General features: G+C 51.1%; 1 protein-coding gene across 2 annotated transcripts in view; it reads left to right on the top strand.

The window, feature by feature from the left end:
• Window positions 1-16,959, top strand: part of PLXND1 (plexin D1) — a 59,707-nt gene extending 42,748 nt beyond the window's left edge. Inside the window, exons 21-36 of one of the 2 annotated variants that reach the window (XM_043588193.1) lie at window positions 5,693-5,800; window positions 5,896-6,008; window positions 6,897-6,959; window positions 7,479-7,609; window positions 7,992-8,190; window positions 9,266-9,412; window positions 9,612-9,768; window positions 10,601-10,704; window positions 10,788-10,851; window positions 11,567-11,601; window positions 11,873-11,977; window positions 12,482-12,645; window positions 13,822-13,969; window positions 15,085-15,225; window positions 15,386-15,460; window positions 15,719-16,959. In XM_043588193.1, coding sequence (XP_043444128.1) covers window positions 5,693-5,800; window positions 5,896-6,008; window positions 6,897-6,959; window positions 7,479-7,609; window positions 7,992-8,190; window positions 9,266-9,412; window positions 9,612-9,768; window positions 10,601-10,704; window positions 10,788-10,851; window positions 11,567-11,601; window positions 11,873-11,977; window positions 12,482-12,645; window positions 13,822-13,969; window positions 15,085-15,225; window positions 15,386-15,460; window positions 15,719-15,835 — 1,871 coding nt within the window. In that variant the 3' untranslated portion in view covers window positions 15,836-16,959. Of the gene's footprint in view, window positions 1-5,692; window positions 5,801-5,895; window positions 6,009-6,854; window positions 6,960-7,478; window positions 7,610-7,991; window positions 8,191-9,265; window positions 9,413-9,611; window positions 9,769-10,600; window positions 10,705-10,787; window positions 10,852-11,566; window positions 11,602-11,872; window positions 11,978-12,481; window positions 12,646-13,821; window positions 13,970-15,084; window positions 15,226-15,385; window positions 15,461-15,718 lie in introns of both variants that reach the window. The other variant, XM_043588192.1, reaches the window with a different exon arrangement.
• Window positions 16,960-18,456: the final 1,497 nt, after the last annotated feature.

The following is an 18,456-nucleotide window of genomic DNA, read 5'->3' as shown; positions in this document are numbered from 1 at the left end:
TTTTTTATTTATTTATTTATTTTTGGGACAGAGAGAGACAGAGCATGAACGGGGGAGGGGCAGAGAGAGAGGGAGACACAGAATTGGAAACAGGCTCCAAGCCATCAGCCCAGAGCCTGACGCGGGGCTCGAACTCACGGACGGCGAGATCGTGACCTGGCTGAAGTCGGACGTTTAACCGACTGCGCCACCCAGGCGCCCCCCAAGACATGTGTTTTATAAGTGGAAGTTTGAACCTTTTCATCCCCTTTACCTATGTCACCTATTCCTGCACATCCCTCCCCTCCAGCAACCACCAGATTGTTTTCTGTATCTACGAGTGTTTCTGTTTTGTTTGTTTTGTTTTTTTAGATTCCACATATAAGTGAAATCACAGAACATTTGTCTTTCTCTGACTTATTTCTTAGTGTAATACCCTCTAGATCCATCCATGTTGTCACAAATGGCAAGATTTCATTCTTTTTTAGGGCTGAGTAATATTTTATGTATGTATACCATTACTTCTTTATCCACACATTTATCCAGGGACACTCAGCTTGCTTACACGTCTTGGCTATTGTAAATAATGCTGCAGTGAACATAGGGGATGCATGTATCTTTTTGAATTAGTATATTTGTTTTCTTCAGCAGATGAATAACCCAGAAGTGGAATTGCTGGCTCCTAGGACAGTTTTATTTTTATCTTTGAGGAACCTCCATACTGTTTTCCACAGTGGCCGCATCAATTTATGTTCCTCCCAACAGTTTACCAGGGCTTCCTTTTCTCCACATTCTTGCCAACACGTGTTATTTCTTGTCATTTTGATCCGAGCCATTCTGACAGGTGTGAGGTGCTATCTCATTGTGGTTTTGATTTGTATTTCCCTGACGATGAGTGATGTCGAGCATCTTTACATGTGTCCGTCGGCCATCTGTGTCGTCTTTGGAAAAATGTCTCCTCGGGTCCTCTGCCCATTTGTTAATCAGGTTGTTTGGTTTTTGTTATTCAGTTGTATGGGTCTTTATGTATTTTGGATATCAACCTTTTATCGGATGTATCATTTGCAAGTATCCTCTTCCATTTAATAGGTTGCCTTTTTATTTTGTGGATGGTTTCCTTCACTGTCCAAAAGCTTTTGAGTTTGATGTCATCCTATTTGTTTATTTTTGCTTTTGTTGTCCTCACCTGAGGAGACATAGCCAAAAAAAATATTGCTAAGGCTGCTGTCCAAGAGCTTGCTGCTTATGTTTTCTTCTAGAAGTTATGGTTTCAAGCCTCACGTTTAAGTCTCTAATTCATTTTGACTTTATTTTTGTATATGGTGTAAGAAAGTGGTCTGGTTTCATTCTTTTTGCATGTGGCTGCCCAGATTTCCCAACACCATTTATTGAAGAGACTGTCTTTTCCCCCTTGTATATTCTTGCCTCCTTTGTTGAAGAATAATTGGCCATGCAAGGATGAGTTTATTTGTGGATTCTCTTCTAGTCCATTGATCTATATGCCTGGTTTTGTGCCAGTACCGTACTGTTTTGGTTACAATAGCTTTGTGGTATAGTTTGAAATATGGGAGCATGATCCTTCCCGCTTTGTTCTTCTTTCTCAAGATTGCTTTGACTATTTGGGGTCTTTTGTGGTTTCCTGAAAATTTTAGGATACTTTATTCTAGTTCTGTGAAATATAACATAGGTATTTTGATAGGAATTACATTGAATCTGTAGATTGCTTTGAGTAATATGGGCATTTTAACAATACTTCTTCCAAGGTATGAGCGTGGTATCTCTTTCCTTTTTTTGTGTGTCATCTTCAGTTTTTCTCATCAATGTCTTATAGTTTTCAGAGTACAGATTTCTTACCCCCTTGGTTAAATTTATTCCTAGGCATTTTATTCTTTTTGGTGCAGTTGTAAATGGTATTGTTTTCTTATTTCTTTTTCTGAATTGTTCTTTATTAGTATATAGAAACACAGTAGATTTCTGTATGTTAATTTTGTATCCTGTGACTTAACTGAATCCGTTTAATAGTTGTAATAGTTTTTTGGTGACATCTTTAGGACTATCTACATATGTTATATCATCTGCAAACTGTGGCAGTTTTACTTCTTCCTTTCAAATGTGGATGCCTTTTATTTCTTTTTCTTGCCTAATTGCTGTGGCTAGGACTTCTAAGTGCTATGTTGAATAAGATTGATGAGAATGGGCATCCTTCCTGATCTTAGAGGAAATGCTTTCAGCTTTTCACCATTGAGTTTGATATTAGCTGTGGGTTTGTCCTATATGGCCTAATTATGTTGAGGTACATTCCCACTATACCCACTTTGTTGAGAGTTTTTATCATAAGTAGATGTTGAATTTTGTCAAAGGCTCTTTCTGCGTCCATTGAGATGATCATATGATTTCTAGCTTCATTTTTATGTTAATTTGGTGTATCATGTTGTATGATTTGTGGGTGTTGAACCATCCTTGTGTTCCTGGAATGAATCCTACTTAGTCATGGTGTGTGATCCTTTTTTTTAAAGTTTATTTATTTATTTATTTATTTATTTATTTATTTATTTATTTATTTTGAAAGAGAGAGAGAGCATGAATGGGAGAAGGGCAGAGAGAGAGGGAGAGGAATTCCAAGCAGAGTCCATGTTGTCAGCACAGAGCCTGATGCAGGCCTTGTGAGATGCAGAGCCTGATGCAGGTACTGTGAGATCATGACCTGAACCAAAAATCAAGAGTCAGACACTTAACTGACTGAGCCACTCAAGCACCTCGAGGGTGTACAATTTTTTAAATGTATTGTTGAATTTGGTTTGCTAATATTTTTGCATATTTTTTGCACCTTTGTTCATCAGTGATATTGGCCTGTAATTTTCTTTTTTTTGTAGTCTCTATCTGGTTTTGACTTTATAAAATGAGTCTGGAAGTATTCCTTTCTCTTCAATTATTTGGAATAATATCAGGATTGGTATTAACTCTTCTTTAAATGTTTGATAGAATTCACCTGTAAAGCCATTTGGATCTGGACTTCTGTGTTTTGGGGAGTTTTTAAATTACTGATTTAATTTCATTACTAGTAATCAGTATATTCAGATTTTCTATTAATTATTCAGTCTTAAAAGATTGTATATTTCTAGAAATTTATCCATTTTTTCTCGGTTGTCTAATTTGTTGGTGTGCAACATACAGTGTTATCTTTTATATTTCTGTGGTATCAGTTGCAATTTCTCCGTTTTCATTTCTGATTTAATTTAGTCCTTTTTTTTTTTTTTCCTGGATGAGTCTGGCTAAAGGTTTGTCAATTTTGTTTCTTATCAAAGAACCAGCTCTCGGTTTCATTGGTCTGTTCTATTGTTTTTCAGTCTATTTCATTTATTTCTCCTCTGATCTTTATTTCCTTCCTTCTACTAACTTTGGGCTTTGTTCTTTTTCTAGTTCCTTTAAAGTTAGGTCATTCAAGACTTCTCATTTCCTGAAGGAGGCCTGTATCACTAGCGAACTTCCCTCTTAGAATGGCTTTTTCTGCAACCCAAAGATTTTGGACTGCCATGCTTCTGTTTTCATTTGCCTCCATGTATTTTTTTTTTTTTTAACTTCCTCTTTGGTTTTTTCATTTACTCATTGGGTGTTCGGTAACATGTTGCTTAGTCTCTACATGTTTGTGCCTTTTCCCATTTTCTACTTGTAATTAATTTCTAGTTTCATGCTGTTGTGGTCAGAAGAGATGTTGGATATTACTTCAGTTTTCTTAAATTTATTGAGACTTGTTTTGTAGCCTAATATGTGACCCATCCTAGAGAATGTTCCATGTGCACTTGAAAAGACTATGTATTTTGCGGTTTTTGAGATTTTATTTAAATTTTTTTAATGTTTACTTATTTTTGAGAGAGAGAGAGAGAGCGTGAGTAGGGGAGTGGCAGAGTGAGAGGGAGACACAGAACTTGAAGCAGGCTCCAGGCTCTGCGCTGTCAGCACAGAGCCTGATGCAGGGCTTAAACGCATGGACTTTGAGATCATCTGATTCGAAGTCAGATGCTTAACCAACTGAGCCACCCAGGCGCCCTGAGATTTTATTTTATTTTGAGAGGGAGAAAGTGCATGTGAGCAGGGGCAGGGCAGAAGGAGAGGGAGAGACTCTTAAGCAGACTTCAGGCCCGTGCAGAGCCCGATATGGGGCTCTATCTCACGACCATGAGATCATGACCTGAACCAAAATCAAGAATCAGATGCTCAACAGACTGAGCCACCCAGACTGAGCAAGGTGTCACTTGCTGTTTTTGGATGGAGTGTTCTGTATATATCTGTTAAGTTCAGCTGGTCCAGTGCGTCATTTAAAGATGATGTTTCCTTATTGATGTTCTGTCTGTGTTGTCTATCCATTGATGTAGGTGGGGTGTTAAAGTCCCCGACTATTATTATGTTGTTGTCTGCTTCTCCATTTAGGCTTGTTAATATTGCCTTGTATATTTAGATGCTTTCATGTTGGGTGCAGAAATATTTACAAATGTTGTATTCTCTTGTTGGATTGACTCTGTTTTAAAATCTATTGTGTCTGATGGAAGTATTGCTACCTTAGCTTTTTTTTATGTTTCCATTTGCATGGAATATTCTTTTCACTTTTAGCCTGTGTCCCCACACTTCTGAAATGAGTCCCTCATGGGCAGCAGATAGATGCATCTTGTTTTTGTGTTGGTTTGTATCCGTTCATCCATGTCTTTTCATTGGAGAATTCAGTCCATTTATATTTAAAGTAATTATCGATAGGTACATACTTATTGCCATTTCATTATTTTCTGGATATTTTTGTAGTTTTTCTCTGTTCCTTACTTCTTTTGCTCTCTTCCCTTGTGGTCTGACAGCTTTCTTTAGTGGTGTGCTTAGATTTTTTTCTTTTGTGTATTTTATATAAGTTTTTTCTTTGTGGTAACGGCAAGGTTCACATATAACATCTTAGGTTCATAACAGTTTCTTTAAAAAATTTTTTTTTGATGTTTATTTTGGAAAGAGAGAGAGACAGAGCATGGGCAGGGGAGGGGAGGGGCAGAGGGAGAGGGAGGCACAGAATCTGAAGCAGGCTCCAAGCTCTGAGCTGTCAGCACAGAGCCCGACACGGGTTCAAACTCACGAACAGTGAGATCATGACCTGAACTGAAATCGCACACTTAACCAACTGAGCCACCCAGTCACCCCTATAACAACAGTCTCTTTTAAGTTGATATTAAGTCAATTTTGAGCACATTCCAGAGCTTTATATTTTTACTCTCCCCCATTTTATATTTTTGATGACACACTTTACATCTGTTTGTTTTATGTATCTCTTAGCTAATTATCGTATTTTAATTAATTTTACTACTTTTGTCTTACTCTTCATACTTGCTTTCTAAGTGTTTGACCCACTACCTTTATTTTATAATGTTTACCACTAGTTTAAACACACACACACACACACACACACACGCACACACACACCACTTCTTTTTATAAGAATAGGACATCAGAGTTATTTTCCAGGGCGTTCCCCAACCCTTTACCCTGTAGGAGTTTTCAGCCCACCAGGGAGGGGAGGACTGTAGGCCGGGGCAACCGTCCACCTTCCCACACCCTGCCCAGAGGAGCAGGAAGCCAGCAGGACCTCTCACTCCAGGCCCAGGCCCTGCACACTGCCATGTGCCGACAACTGTTTTCCAAAGGGCATTCCAGGCCTGACCTGCCTCTCTACTGCCTGCAGCCCTGTTTGTCTTCTGTACCAAGAGCCGCCGTGCAGAGCGCTACTGGCAGAAGACTCTGCTGCAGATGGAGGAGATGGAATCTCAGATCCGAGAGGAAATCCGAAAAGGTAGTGGGTGGGGAGCATGCGGGACTGTGGACCTTGGCTTTCCCATCTGGGGAATGGGTTCAGGATCTACTCACAGCTCCCTGCCTATCCACCAGGGTTTGCCGAGCTGCAGACAGACATGACTGATCTGACCAAGGAGCTGAACCGCAGCCAGGGCATCCCTTTCCTGGAGTATAAGCACTTTGTGACCCGTACCTTCTTCCCTAAGGTCAGCCGGCACCCTTGCCAGTCACCTCAGGGGTTCCTTGATCTCTTTCTGAGCCATGCCAACCTAGAGGGCACTTTTAAGCAGATGGGAAAACTTGGTGCTACGTGGACCCCTTGAGCAATGCGTAACCTGCATGCACATTTATGGCAGCCCTGGCTATCTGCCCTCGCCTGCCAAGGGAGGGGTCCCAGTTTCTCCTCTCACTCTTCTTTATTCATTTGATGTTTAACTGTCCATATGGAAGCCGGCTCTTAGCCCCACTCTCCTGGCGGGTAGGGCCTGCCTCTCCCTTCACTAAGGGGGCTCTCCTAGCCCCCAGTGCCCGCCCCCCCCAGCCTCTCTCAGCCCTGGTGGGCCCCTTCCCAGTCAGGCTTTTGGTCTCCACGTCCCCTCCTCCTGCCCACGGGACTCTACCTCAAGCCTCCCACCCCTCTTTGCGTTCCAGGGGCTGCTGCCCTGTCCCCCCCTTCCCGGGCCCAGCAAGAGCATATGTGCTGGTGTCCACTACCCTGCTTCTTGCCCTTCTGCACTGTTTACCCTGCGGCAGCCCAAACAAGGCCACGCTGTAGTTCCCGCTGGCCTCTCTGCGCTTTCTCCCGTTCCCCACTGAGCTGCTTTTGCTTCCTCTTAAGCCTTGTGCATTGCCACACCTTGTGTCGTGAGGTTCCACCCTTTCCTTTCCCCCATGAAGCCCCTTGGGTCTCTGGACCCTTAAGGCCCTGCGCATGGCCTACTGCCTCTTCTTCCTTGACAAGGCATCCCTTTGCATTTGTTGAGCGGCCCTTGTGTGCTGGTGAGGGGAGACGCAGCCCTGCTGAGATGCTGGGGGGTGGTCTGCCCCTACAGTGTTCCTCTCTCTATGAAGAACGTTATGTGCTGCCCTCCCAGACCCTCAACTCCCAGGGCAGTGCCCCGGTGCAGGAGACCCACCCATTGCTGGGAGAATGGAAGGTGAGTACCCCATGCAGGTGCATGACTTAGAGCCAACCCACCCCTCTTTGGGCCCTGCTTTCCTGTTCATCTGATCCACGGGTCCGAATCACCAGGAGTTGGGAGGAAGGAGTCAGTTATTGCAAGATAATGAGCCCTTCATCCCAGGAGGCATTCAAGTGTCCATTCAGGGTGTGGTAAGTGCTGACCCTAAGCCAGGTAGTGAGGAGAGAGGATTGGGCCCTTCTGGATATCCCACTCCATCTGCTGCTTAGAGAATGGAAAATGAGAGGTTCTCACGTAGAAGGAATCTGGGTTACCTCCAGGCACCTTTGACCTTCTGTGAGCCCCATTTTTCAGCTCAATTGAGCTGTTATTCCCAGTCATGGGGAGTTAAGAGACCTCTACCATGAAAAGGTGGTGAGCTCCCCATCCCAGGAGGCATTCAAGGAGACATTCAGGGCATTATAAGTGCTGACTCCTAGGCCTGGTAGAGGCACCAAACCCCTGTGGACTCCCCAGCACCAATTGCTTCCGCAGATCCCGGAAAGCTGCCGGCCCAACATGGAAGAGGGGATCAGCCTGTTCTCCTCATTGCTCAACAATAAGCACTTCCTCATTGTTTTCGTGCATGCGCTGGAGCAACAGAAAGACTTTGCAGTGCGTGACAGGTCAGGCTGCAAGGCTCTGGGAGAGGGACAGGGGCCTGTCAGAGGCCACACAGCCCGTCCTGGGTTGGGTGGGGCAGTTTGCAAATCACCTTGCCCACTAGGCAATGGGCATCTACCCAGCACCAGGCCCTTTCCTGACTTTTCTGGGCCTGGATGCCCAAGGTCTAGGCTCGTGGGCACAGAGGTTACTGTGGATGCTAGAGAAAGTGGCCCTTTCTCCAGGTGGGTTTGAGCTGTGCCCACCCATCTGCCAGGCACCAACCACACAGGCATACTTGGGCTCGCCAGGGCCACGAGGCAACACCGGCACCCCCTCCTCCCACTCCTCAGATCCCAGGGCCTCTGGCTGCAGCCAGTGCTGATGCCCCACACCCACCCGCAGGTGCAGCCTGGCCTCCCTGCTGACCATCGCGCTCCACGGCAAGCTCGAGTACTACACGGGCATCATGAAGGAGCTGCTGGTGGACCTCATCGATGCCTCGGCTGCCAAGAACCCTAAGCTCATGTTGCGGCGCACAGAGTCTGTGGTTGAGAAGATGCTCACCAACTGGATGTCCATCTGCATGTACAGCTGTCTGCGGGTGAGGGGGGCGGAGCTGCACCACCAGGGCAGCGGGGACCACCACCTCCCAAGCCCATGTCACGTCAACTCTGTCATCTTTGTGCAGATGAGGAAAGAGGGGCTCAGGGAGCAAGGAGAGTCCTAGAGGGTCCATTATACAGACGGGGGAACTGAGGCTCAGGGAAGCCCGGCCTGGCTTCCTGTAGGGGCTCGGAGCAAGCTCAGGGCAGAACAGAGACTGTCACCGGGCTTTGTTCTGGAAGATTGCTGTCTTGGTCATCAAACCCTCCCTTGCGTGCCTTTGGGCCACAGCTCTGAGTTCACATGATAAATCAGGCCCAGTCCCAGCCCTTAAGATTCCCCCAGGCTTAGAGCGGACAGGTGTGGAAATGGCAATTAAAATACAGAGCGATAAATGCCACACAGTGGCACTCCACCACCGATGCCTTGGACCCGGTTAGAGGGCTCAAGGTGGCTTCCTGGAAGAGGCAACCCTAAGCTCGGGTCTGAGGGCTTAGCGGGAGGGTTGGGGTATGAGGCCCAGCCTGGCCCAAGACTCTCTCTACTCACCAGCTTGTGATTTGACACCACATTCCGTGTTCTAGTTCTCCCTAAACGCACCCTGGGTGGCTTAGCAGAGTCACGGGCCTGGGAGCCAGCTGATCTGGGGGCTCGAGTCTAGCTCTGCTACCTCCCCACTGGGTGACCCTGGGAAGGTTGATTGTCCTCTCTGAGCCTCAGCAGCGAGGGGGATATCCCATGCCTGGAAGAGTTGCTGGGATGACCAAATGAATGTGCCTGCCCCCAGACAGTGGTTTTCCACCTTAGAATCCATGGAGACACAGGGGGCGGGAGGGGGTGTAGTGGACAGGAGTCAGGGAGATGTGGGGAGAATGACACCAGGATCCAAAAGGAGGATGTTACACAGTGTGGAGGTGTTAGCGGAAGGGGTAGTGAAGGCATTCAAGGTGGGGGCCACAGCATGGCCAAAGGCTTGGGACCTGGAACATGGAGGGTGGGCAGGGAGGCAGTGCGGGCTGGGCTGGGCTGGGCTGGGGCAGGCTGGGCCTCTGACAGCCCTGTGCACACCCCAGGAAACAGTTGGGGAGCCATTCTTCCTGCTCCTGTGCGCCATCAAGCAGCAGATCAACAAGGGCTCCATTGATGCCATCACAGGCAAGGCCCGCTACACACTCAACGAGGAGTGGCTGCTGCGGGAGAACATTGAGGCCAAGCCCCGGGTGAGTTGGGCGGAACCAGGGCAGCTAGCTGGGCAGCAAGGTGGGAACCATCTCCCAGGCTGACTGGGAGGGAAACCCGCATGCCCGGAGCATCCTGACCTTAATCGTGACCCAGTCGCCCTGGGCAGGCTGTTGCCTTGCCTGGGCCCTGGGTAACGATGGAAGGGACTCGCTGACTGTCTTCTCTTGTCTCATGCAGAACCTGAACGTGTCCTTCCAGGGCTGTGGCATGGACTCGCTGAGTGTGCGGGCCATGGACACAGACACGCTGACACAGGTCAAAGAGAAGATTCTGGAAGCCTTCTGCAAGAATGTGCCCTACTCTCAGTGGCCACGCGCGGAGGATGTTGACCTCGGTGGGCAGGGGCCGGGTGGCGGGCCTTAGCCTTTGGGCTGCTCCAGCGGGAGCTGTCCCTTGCCTTGGTTGTATACTCCTTTCAGTTAGTGAATGTACGTTAACTGAGGCACCGGGGACATGGAGATGGATGATCAGACAAGATGCCCATCACCAGGGAGCTCCTATTCTGGCAGGGAGACGGGTACTGCAGTGTGAGCAAGCTGCAAACAACATCAAAAAGTATTCAGGAAAGGCTTCCTCAAGGAGGGGGAGTTGGAGTGGGTTTTGAGGGATGCATAGGAGTTCTAGTTAGACCAAAAAGCTGAGAACATTCGTTCTATGACCACAGGCTTTTCATAGCACCTGGTCTGTCCAGGCCCTGTTGCAAGCACCAGGTTCTGATGATAAATAGGTGCTAGGTACAGTGACTGTTCACAGCAGGTTGCTCGCCAGGGCTGGTAGGCCGGGGCCAGGATGGGGTAGGTGATGATGTTGGGCAGGCACTCAGTCACCCAGATCCTGGAAGGGCAGAGTCTGTACCTAAGGACAGTGGGGTCATGGAAGGTATGTGATCCCTTTCACACGCGGTACCTTTTATTTCATTGGCATTAATAAAGTAACAATGTCAAAAATGAGGACATTTCTAAACCTGCTCTGTGCCCACCATACTCTCTCCTCTGGATCTTTTTCCTCCTCCCCATTCTACAGATGGAAAAATGGAGGCTCAGAGAGAGGCATGGCTTGCCCTGGGTTCCACAGAGAGAGCAAGAGACCTCTCCCTGGGGGGCCCAGGCTGGTGCTGCACCCTCCAGCCAGCTCCCCGCCCCTGACACCCTGCTCCCTGCCCCCAGAGTGGTTCGCCTCGAGCACACAGAGCTATATCCTCCGGGACCTGGATGACACGTCTGTGGTGGAAGATGGCCGCAAGAAGCTCAACACACTGGCCCACTACAAGGTGAGGGCCCCGGCCCCACCCATCCCCCACTTCCACCCTCCCTAACTTCTGACCTCTGACCTCGGCCTCTCCCCTCCTGTCAGATCCCCGAAGGTGCCTCCCTGGCCATGAGCCTCACAGACAAGAAGGACAACACACTGGGCCGAGGTAGCACCGGTGGACATGGGGAGGGTGTCTAGGCCAGGCCTGGGCTCTTTCTGAGCAGTCATCATAGGGAACCTGAGGCTTTAAGAGGCAGGACTGGGCCGGACTATTGTCTCCTTGGTTGAGGCAAGGGCCAGGCCAGCCCCTCTGCCCCAGTACTGCTTGGGCAGGGCCTGTGGCCAGGCCTCCTCAGGCTAGTATCCTGCGGGCAGCCAGAGAGAGGCCCCAAAAGGGCGGGATGTGGTTTCAAGAGGTCTGGGCAGCTGCCAGGCTGGAGGGGGAGCTGGTCTGTCCATCTGGGCTTCAGGCTGTGTCCCTGCCTCAATTCCACCCCCATCCACACCCTCAGGCTCCCCAGGCCCAGCTGCCCAGCTGCCAGGCATGGGGTCCTCGGCTCCCGGCATCTCAGGGTCCCCTCCTGAGGTCAGGAGCAGGACCTTGGGCCTGTCCCCACAACTTAGGAGGTCTGGGTTGGGCAGTGGAGGGGGTGAGGGCAGCCAGCCTTTTCCCCTCTGAGGGTCTTTCCCCTGTCCATCTGTTGACTCTCTCTCTGTCCCTCTGTTTCTCCTTTCTCATGTGTCTGTTTCTCACTGCCTCTATCTCATTCTCGGTGTCTCTCTGGATCGCTCTCTCTCTGCCTCTCTCCATCTTAATGTCTCCATTTCTGTTTGTCTCCCCTCCTCTCTCTTGTTTATTTATTGTGTTTTCCATCTCACAGTGAAAGACTTGGACACGGAGAAGTATTTCCATCTGGTAAGTGCCCGGCCTCTGGCCCTGGGGGCGCCCGCCCTCACCGGGTGTGGACTTGGCTTCCTGCCACCCTAGGCCTCTGGGGAAAGCATTCCCAGCCCTGGGAAAGGCTGGGGACTAGGGAGCAGAGGGTAGGTCCCAGAATCACCCTCATCCCTTGGGCACCACAAAGCGCATGTGGAGCCAGATACCTGTGGGTTGTGGGATTAGACCGCCCACAGGATGGCCAAGGGTGGTACCAGGTGCTGGACTGGCCCCCTTCCCGGCCTCCTAGGTGTTGCCCACGGACGAGCTGGCAGAGCCCAAGAAGTCCCACCGGCAGAGCCACCGCAAGAAGGTGCTACCAGAGATCTACCTGACTCGCCTGCTGTCCACCAAGGTGGGCCTCACCTCTCCTCCCTGTCAACGGGCCAGCTATGTGTACATGCCTGGGTATGGTGGGGGGGTAGAGTTCTGTGGGGGCAGAAGGGCTCCCTGCATGAGAGGCTGAGGGCTTTGTGCTGCTCCTGGGGAGTGATTTGCTCACAGCCATGAAAGGTGCCTAACAGACAACTTCTGTATTAGCCAAAGTAACAGGGCAGCAGAGGCCCAGAGGGGTCAGTACTGCCCCCAAGGTCACATAGCTCAGGTGGCCTTACCCATTCCCCGCTTTGTGCTCCAGTATTTGGATTAGTCCTTTCAGTACCCCTGGGAGGAGAATTTCACTAACCTATTTCACTGAGAAGAAAACCAAGGTCCAGAGAAGTTAGGTGACCAGCCTGATAGTATTATGGCTTTCCCATTCACCATCCCAAGCACTCCGAGCTCCCTGAAGCTAGGAGAGGTGCACACTCCCCTCCCCCCATGACCCTGGGCTGACCGTAGCCACCCCACTCCTCTGCAGGGCACACTGCAGAAGTTTCTGGATGACCTGTTCAAGGCCATCCTGAGCATCCGTGAAGACAAGCCGCCACTGGCCGTCAAGTACTTCTTTGACTTCCTGGAGGAGCAGGCTGAGAAGAGGGGGATCTCAGATCCTGACACTCTGCACATATGGAAGACCAACAGGTTGGTGGGCCAATGGTGTGTGGGCGGCGGGCAGGCAGGCAGGGAGGGATGTGCGGCTTCATTGTTTCAACGTGGGCAGCAATAGTGCAGCAGTTCAGACCCTGGTCTCTCAGTCCACCTGCCTGGATTCAGTTCCTCTTTTGCCGCTTCCTAGCTGTGTGACTTTGGATAAGTGACTTCACTTCTCTGTGCTTTAGTATTCCCAGCTGTAAAACCAGGGCAATGAAAGTGATCCACCTTAATTGTAAGAATGAACTAAAAGCAAGCATTGTATAAGTTTTGTCTTTACCATCATTTCTCTCTTCCACCCCTCTTGGGCGGGTACCCTCAGCTCCATTTGACAGATGAGAAGCACAAGGCTCACAGAGCAGTGCCCACCCAAGATCACACAGCCCTTGCAGTGGCAGAACCGGGCTCAAACCCACGCGATCTGACTCCTATACCCAGTTCATAGCCTTCCTTCAAGGCTTTCCAGGTCACAGAACCCCACAACTTGTTGAAAACTTCAGCCTGAACCTCAGTAAAAATGACGCCTAGAAGTTACTGTGCAGCTGCAGGGGCTTCTCAGACCTCTGGGGGAGGGTCCTCCACTCCAAGCTGTTGAGTCAGTGGGTGGCCCTGGGGTGGGGGCACTACCAACCCTTTCTGGCCTCCTGAGACCAAGGCCAAAGATCCAGGCCCTGCCCTCCCTCAGCCCTTTCTGGCTGCTCAGTGGCCCCAGCTAATGGTGGACTTCCTGCTGCTGTGCAAGGGCTGGGAGGAGGAGCCATGTGCTGCCAGGAAGGGCAGGGTTGGGGGGGGGGGGGTTCTTCTAATGAGAACCAGGACTTGGCTTGAGGCTCCCTTGTGAGAGCAGAAGGTTCTGTGGGGGGTTGGGAGTGGGTATGAAGGTAGCCTGGGCCTGCAGCCCCTGCCCCAGTGTCCTGCCCGCTGCATGCCAGAAACCCAGCTCTTGGCCCCTCAGCTGCTACAGCTGGCAGAGATGATCATCAACCCTATTTATGGATGAACAAACGGAGGTTCTGTCTTGGGTCTAAGCCCCTCTGACCTTGGGGGGGCAGGGGGTAAAGCCAGCCTGTCCTCTGGGCCTGGCTGCCTCCCTCCTTCGAACCCCTCAACGACCACTTCCTTTGCTGCCCCACCCCTCACCCCACCTCCATCACTCCCATCCCATAGCCTTCCTCTCCGGTTCTGGGTAAACATTCTGAAGAACCCCCAGTTTGTCTTCGACATTGACAAGACAGACCACATCGACGCCTGCCTCTCTGTCATCGCTCAGGCTTTCATTGATGCCTGCTCCATCTCCGACCTCCAGCTGGGCAAGGTCTGCTGCTCCTGGGGCGGGCATCCCACTGTCAGAGTGGGAGGAGGGTGCCCAGGTGGGGTGCGTGGGCCTCAGATCTTCCTGGGAGAGGAACCCAAGGAGCTCATGGCTGGGGCGAAGGGGGTTGGTGGGGACATGGGATGAGCAGGGATGTTCCAACAGAGGCAGGTGCCCAGAAACTGGCCCCTGTGGTCAGAAACCCTGCACCTGCCTCAGGTGTGCCCAGCACCACCTTCCAACATTTAGGCCATAGGGCCAGGCCCGGGGAAGCCAGTATCAATGTGGGAAACCTGCTTGGTCAGGTACAGTATCATGAAGGAATCAGCCAGGCTCCAAGTAGCAGTCCTGATGGTCAAGAGCCTGTGAGTGGGCACTGAGTAAAAGAGTGGGCAGAGGGGAACAGGGGACCAAGACCTCTGAGATGCACACGGGAGGGATATCCCCAAGAGCTCTGCAGGGGGAGGATCCGGCTGGTTTTAGAGAGTGGAGAGGAGGGAGAACTGCATTCTAGGCAGAGGGAACTACCTGGCCAGGGGCAGGGAGGTGGGGGACAATGCTGGCTGCTGTGAACATTAACGAGATGGTATAATTAGACCAGGCACTACAGGATGGCGGGTGCACGGCCCTACCTTCAGCCCATGACTTTCAGAGGCCATGAGAGAGAGAGAATGCCATCACTTCTCACATACGGTCTCTGTAGGCAGGATGCCCGTGACAAAGAACTGGGAGCGTACTTGGCGCGTTTTGCTTTCAGGCGTTGGAAATATGCAGTGGGAAATATTCCACTGAGCCAGCAATCGGGCTTCCAACAATCTTAGCCACCAAGACCCATAACCCTAAGTGAGGATACAAACGAAACAGCCAGCGTGCGACAAAGAGTTGGCGCAGAGCCTGTGCACTTTTCCCCCTAAAGGGAGTGGTTCCCCCTTCAGTCCCATAGAAAATAGGGCAGGGGTTCCATGCCAAAGGGCAGCACTGGGAGGGGGCAAAGAGCCCCTGGTCCAAAGTGATGGGGCCCTTTGTGTGGCCGACGGACAAGGGCTTGTCCAGAAACAGACAGATCTGGTCTCCACCCGCCACCTTATCTGCCTGCCGCCCCACTCCTCTCTGCCCAGGATTCTCCGACCAACAAGCTCCTCTATGCCAAGGAGATTCCTGAGTACCGGAAGATCGTGCAGCGCTATTACAAGCAGATCCACGACATGACGCCGCTCAGCGAGCAGGAGATGAACGCGCACCTGGCCGAGGAATCGCGGGTGCGGCGGGCTCCAGAGGGGCCCTGTGGGCTCGGGACCTGACCCCCAAGGAGGGGCTGTGGGAAGCTGGGGGCTTGTGTGGAAGCGTTGGGGCTGGGCCAGGGCCTGTTTTGAAGGGTGGGTTAACCACCCCTCCCCACTCCCACCTGCTTCCTTACAGAAATACCAGAACGAGTTCAACACCAATGTGGCCATGGCTGAGATCTACAAATATGCCAAGAGGTATCGCACACAGGTGAGTACCCCTGCGGGCCTGGGGTCATGGTGCCCCCCCCCGCCCCCGGCTTTCTGCCCTGCCCACCTGCACTCTGCTCAGGAAAACCCAAGGAAAGTTTCCTGCTCAAGTATTCACATCCCAGGACATTTGTGCTTTAGGTGTTGGTTGCCAGCAGTAGAAATCAGGCAGCGAGTAGATTGTTCCCCCACTGTGGTGGGAGCCTCTGGGGCCCAGGGCCTCTGGCTGTGACCCAGCTGCCCCCTGCTTCCCTGTCAGATCATGACTGCCTTGGAGGCGAACCCCACTGCCCGGAGGACCCAGCTGCAGCACAAGTTTGAGCAGGTGGTGGCTCTGATGGAGGACAACATCTATGAGTGCTACAGTGAGGCCTGAGCCTGTGGGAGACGGTGCTGGGGAGGGACACGCTGCCCTCAACTTCACTTTGATCCCCGTGCCTCTGACTGCGGCTGGGAAATGACTGAGCAGAGTCAGCTTCTGGGGAGGGGGGAATGGAAGGGCCCCTCTGAGCCTGGCAGAGGAACCCCCCCAGCCCTGGCCCCTTGGGCACCTCTCTCTGGCCCCTCCCACCTGTCCCCAGACCTGATCTCTGGGCTGGGGACTTGAAAGCTGCAGCCAGTGCCTGGTAAGGCTCCTGCCGCTCACCCACCCCCAGCTCCTGCCCCCCGCCAGCACAGCCTGGCCAGAGCCTCCCCACCCCCAGCTCTGCCACCACCACCACTGCTGCTGAAGCCCTGCCCTACATGGCCCAGCGCCCTCAAGCAGAGCCCCCCGGCCCAGAGGCCGCAGCCGGAAACACTACCTCATCCAATGTGGCAGAGGGGAGGCCTCCTTGCACCAGCCCTGGATCGGTTTCTGCGTCGGCCGCCACAATGTTGTCTCCGTCTGCTGTCACCCAGAGAGGACTCTGGTGGCACACGGTTTCAAGCGGTGTCAGATTGTGGTTGCTTGAGCGGCTGCTGGTGGAGTGGGCAGTGCCCACGGCCCGTGGGCAGGCTCTGTGGGCTTTCCCACAAGCTGGGGCGGGCAGAGGACGAGGGGACAGGTGCTGAAGGGAGGGGAGGGGGCTAAGTTGCACCAAGGCTGTAGCTGGGCTACTTGATCTTGCTGGAAGTGTTTCTAAAGATAGCACCACTTTTTTTTTTTTTTTTAAAGCTTTTATATATTAAAAAACTTCTCACGCGCCAACTGTGAATAGCTGCCGCTTGTGCAGAGGACCCGGGGAGGGGTCCCTAGGGGCTCCCAACATAACACTGGAAATGACTGTTCCAGAGGACAGGCAGACCTGGCAGAGACCCCCCCCCCCCCCCCAAAGGCCTGAAAAAAAAATCACCCATTCTGTTCCTGTCAGAAGCAACTCTCCGTGGCTGACCCGGCTCCCCCTGCAGCAGACCCAGCCAGCACTGGGACTGGCTCCGAGCCCGTGGGGGCTGGGCTGGAGGGGGTGGCTGGGAAGCTCTGGAACCTTCTTTATAATAAAAGCCTGATGGGAAAACCTGTGTGGGCTCCAGCCTTTATCCTGAGATGGCCAAGGAGGGAAAGGTGAGCTTGTAGTAGAAAGGAGAGGGCAGCCAGGTTTAGAGCCCTGCCTCTGCCATCCTCGTTCACAAGCTTGGGCAGATACCTTAGTTTTGGGAAGGCAATGGCAGGATTCAGTGGGACAATGTCTGCTTGCTCTGGGCCTGACCCATAGCCGACCTTCCCGAGCTTGGAGGGCATCCATGGGACCTCCAGGAAGATGTCGTAGCTGCCATGTGGGTCCTGCTCCTACTTACCTTTAGAACAGGCCTGTGAGGAACAGAATATTATGCCCATTTCACAGATGTAGAAACTGACTCTCAATGCAGTGGAGGAATTCCGCCCCCCACCCCCGCAGGTCATATAGCCAGGGAGCAGCAAAGTGGGGACACAAACCAGGTTGCACGGCCTCCCGATTCTTCTCATTTGTGCTTCCTCCAGGCGGTCTCCACAGTGGACCCCAAATGGGTGGGGAGGTCAAGGTGACTGTCCTAGGAAGACAGCTGATGTTTACACATGCCCCTTGAATATCTCATCAATCTTGAAAACCCCATTTTTTCACGTGAGGAAATACGCAGTTTCCCCAAGGCCGGTGTAACCCTGGACTGTTTCCAGTGGGGCAATCTGTTCCTCACAGCAGTTAACCTTCCTCAGGGTCAGCACTGCCACAGAACCCCCGGCCCACCCTGCTGGCTCGGGGCCGAAGCTGGGGGGGGGGGGGGTGTTCAACGCCACCCCCCGGGAAAAGGTCATTAGCAAACTGGCTCCCAATTAGAAGCTACTCAAGTTAATTATTTTTCCATCATAATGGGGAAAAAAAACTAAGTATACATTTATCAAGAATAAGAACTAGGACAGAAAAATTCATACAATTGAAACAAAATCCCACAAATACCAGTTCTAGAATTAATGAGAACAGAGAAGTGAGAAAAGAAAAATAAACAATTTTTAGCTTTAAAAATAGCCTTTTCCTGTACTGGCTTCGGGGTGGGGACAGATTCTTTATCTTTTCAAATTTTCTATTCTGAGCACTGATTCCTTTTTATTAAGCAGATTTTCTAATTTAAGTTATTGACACATTTGATAGGGATTTTTTTTTTTTTGGTGTGATTTGTGAACACAGGTTTCCTGCAGAAATGTCAGGAAGTACAAAAAGCACTTAGAAAATAAAGCTATGCGAACCCACCCAAGGTCAATGTCTCAGAGAATGTCGGTCCAGATTGTGTGCCTGCCTGGGTCGGGGGCTGAATAAAATTCGGGACCGGGGTGTACACACCATTTTGTAACCTGCCTTTCCCCCATGCAACAATATGTCAGTAACATCTTTCCGTGTCATTAAATATTCTGCAGCCTGTTTTCATGCCTGATTAACATGCAATTCCTTCTTGAAGTTTCACAACACATTTGCACATGGAGGAAAGCTCTGGTTTCTGGGGTCATTTCTCAACACGGAAGGTGGGCAATTTCTGTGAATTGTC

This window comes from Prionailurus bengalensis, chromosome A2 (assembly GCF_016509475.1).
Source record: "Prionailurus bengalensis isolate Pbe53 chromosome A2, Fcat_Pben_1.1_paternal_pri, whole genome shotgun sequence".
NCBI lineage: Eukaryota > Metazoa > Chordata > Mammalia > Carnivora > Felidae > Prionailurus > Prionailurus bengalensis.
This window is presented reverse-complemented; position numbering and strand designations above follow the sequence as displayed.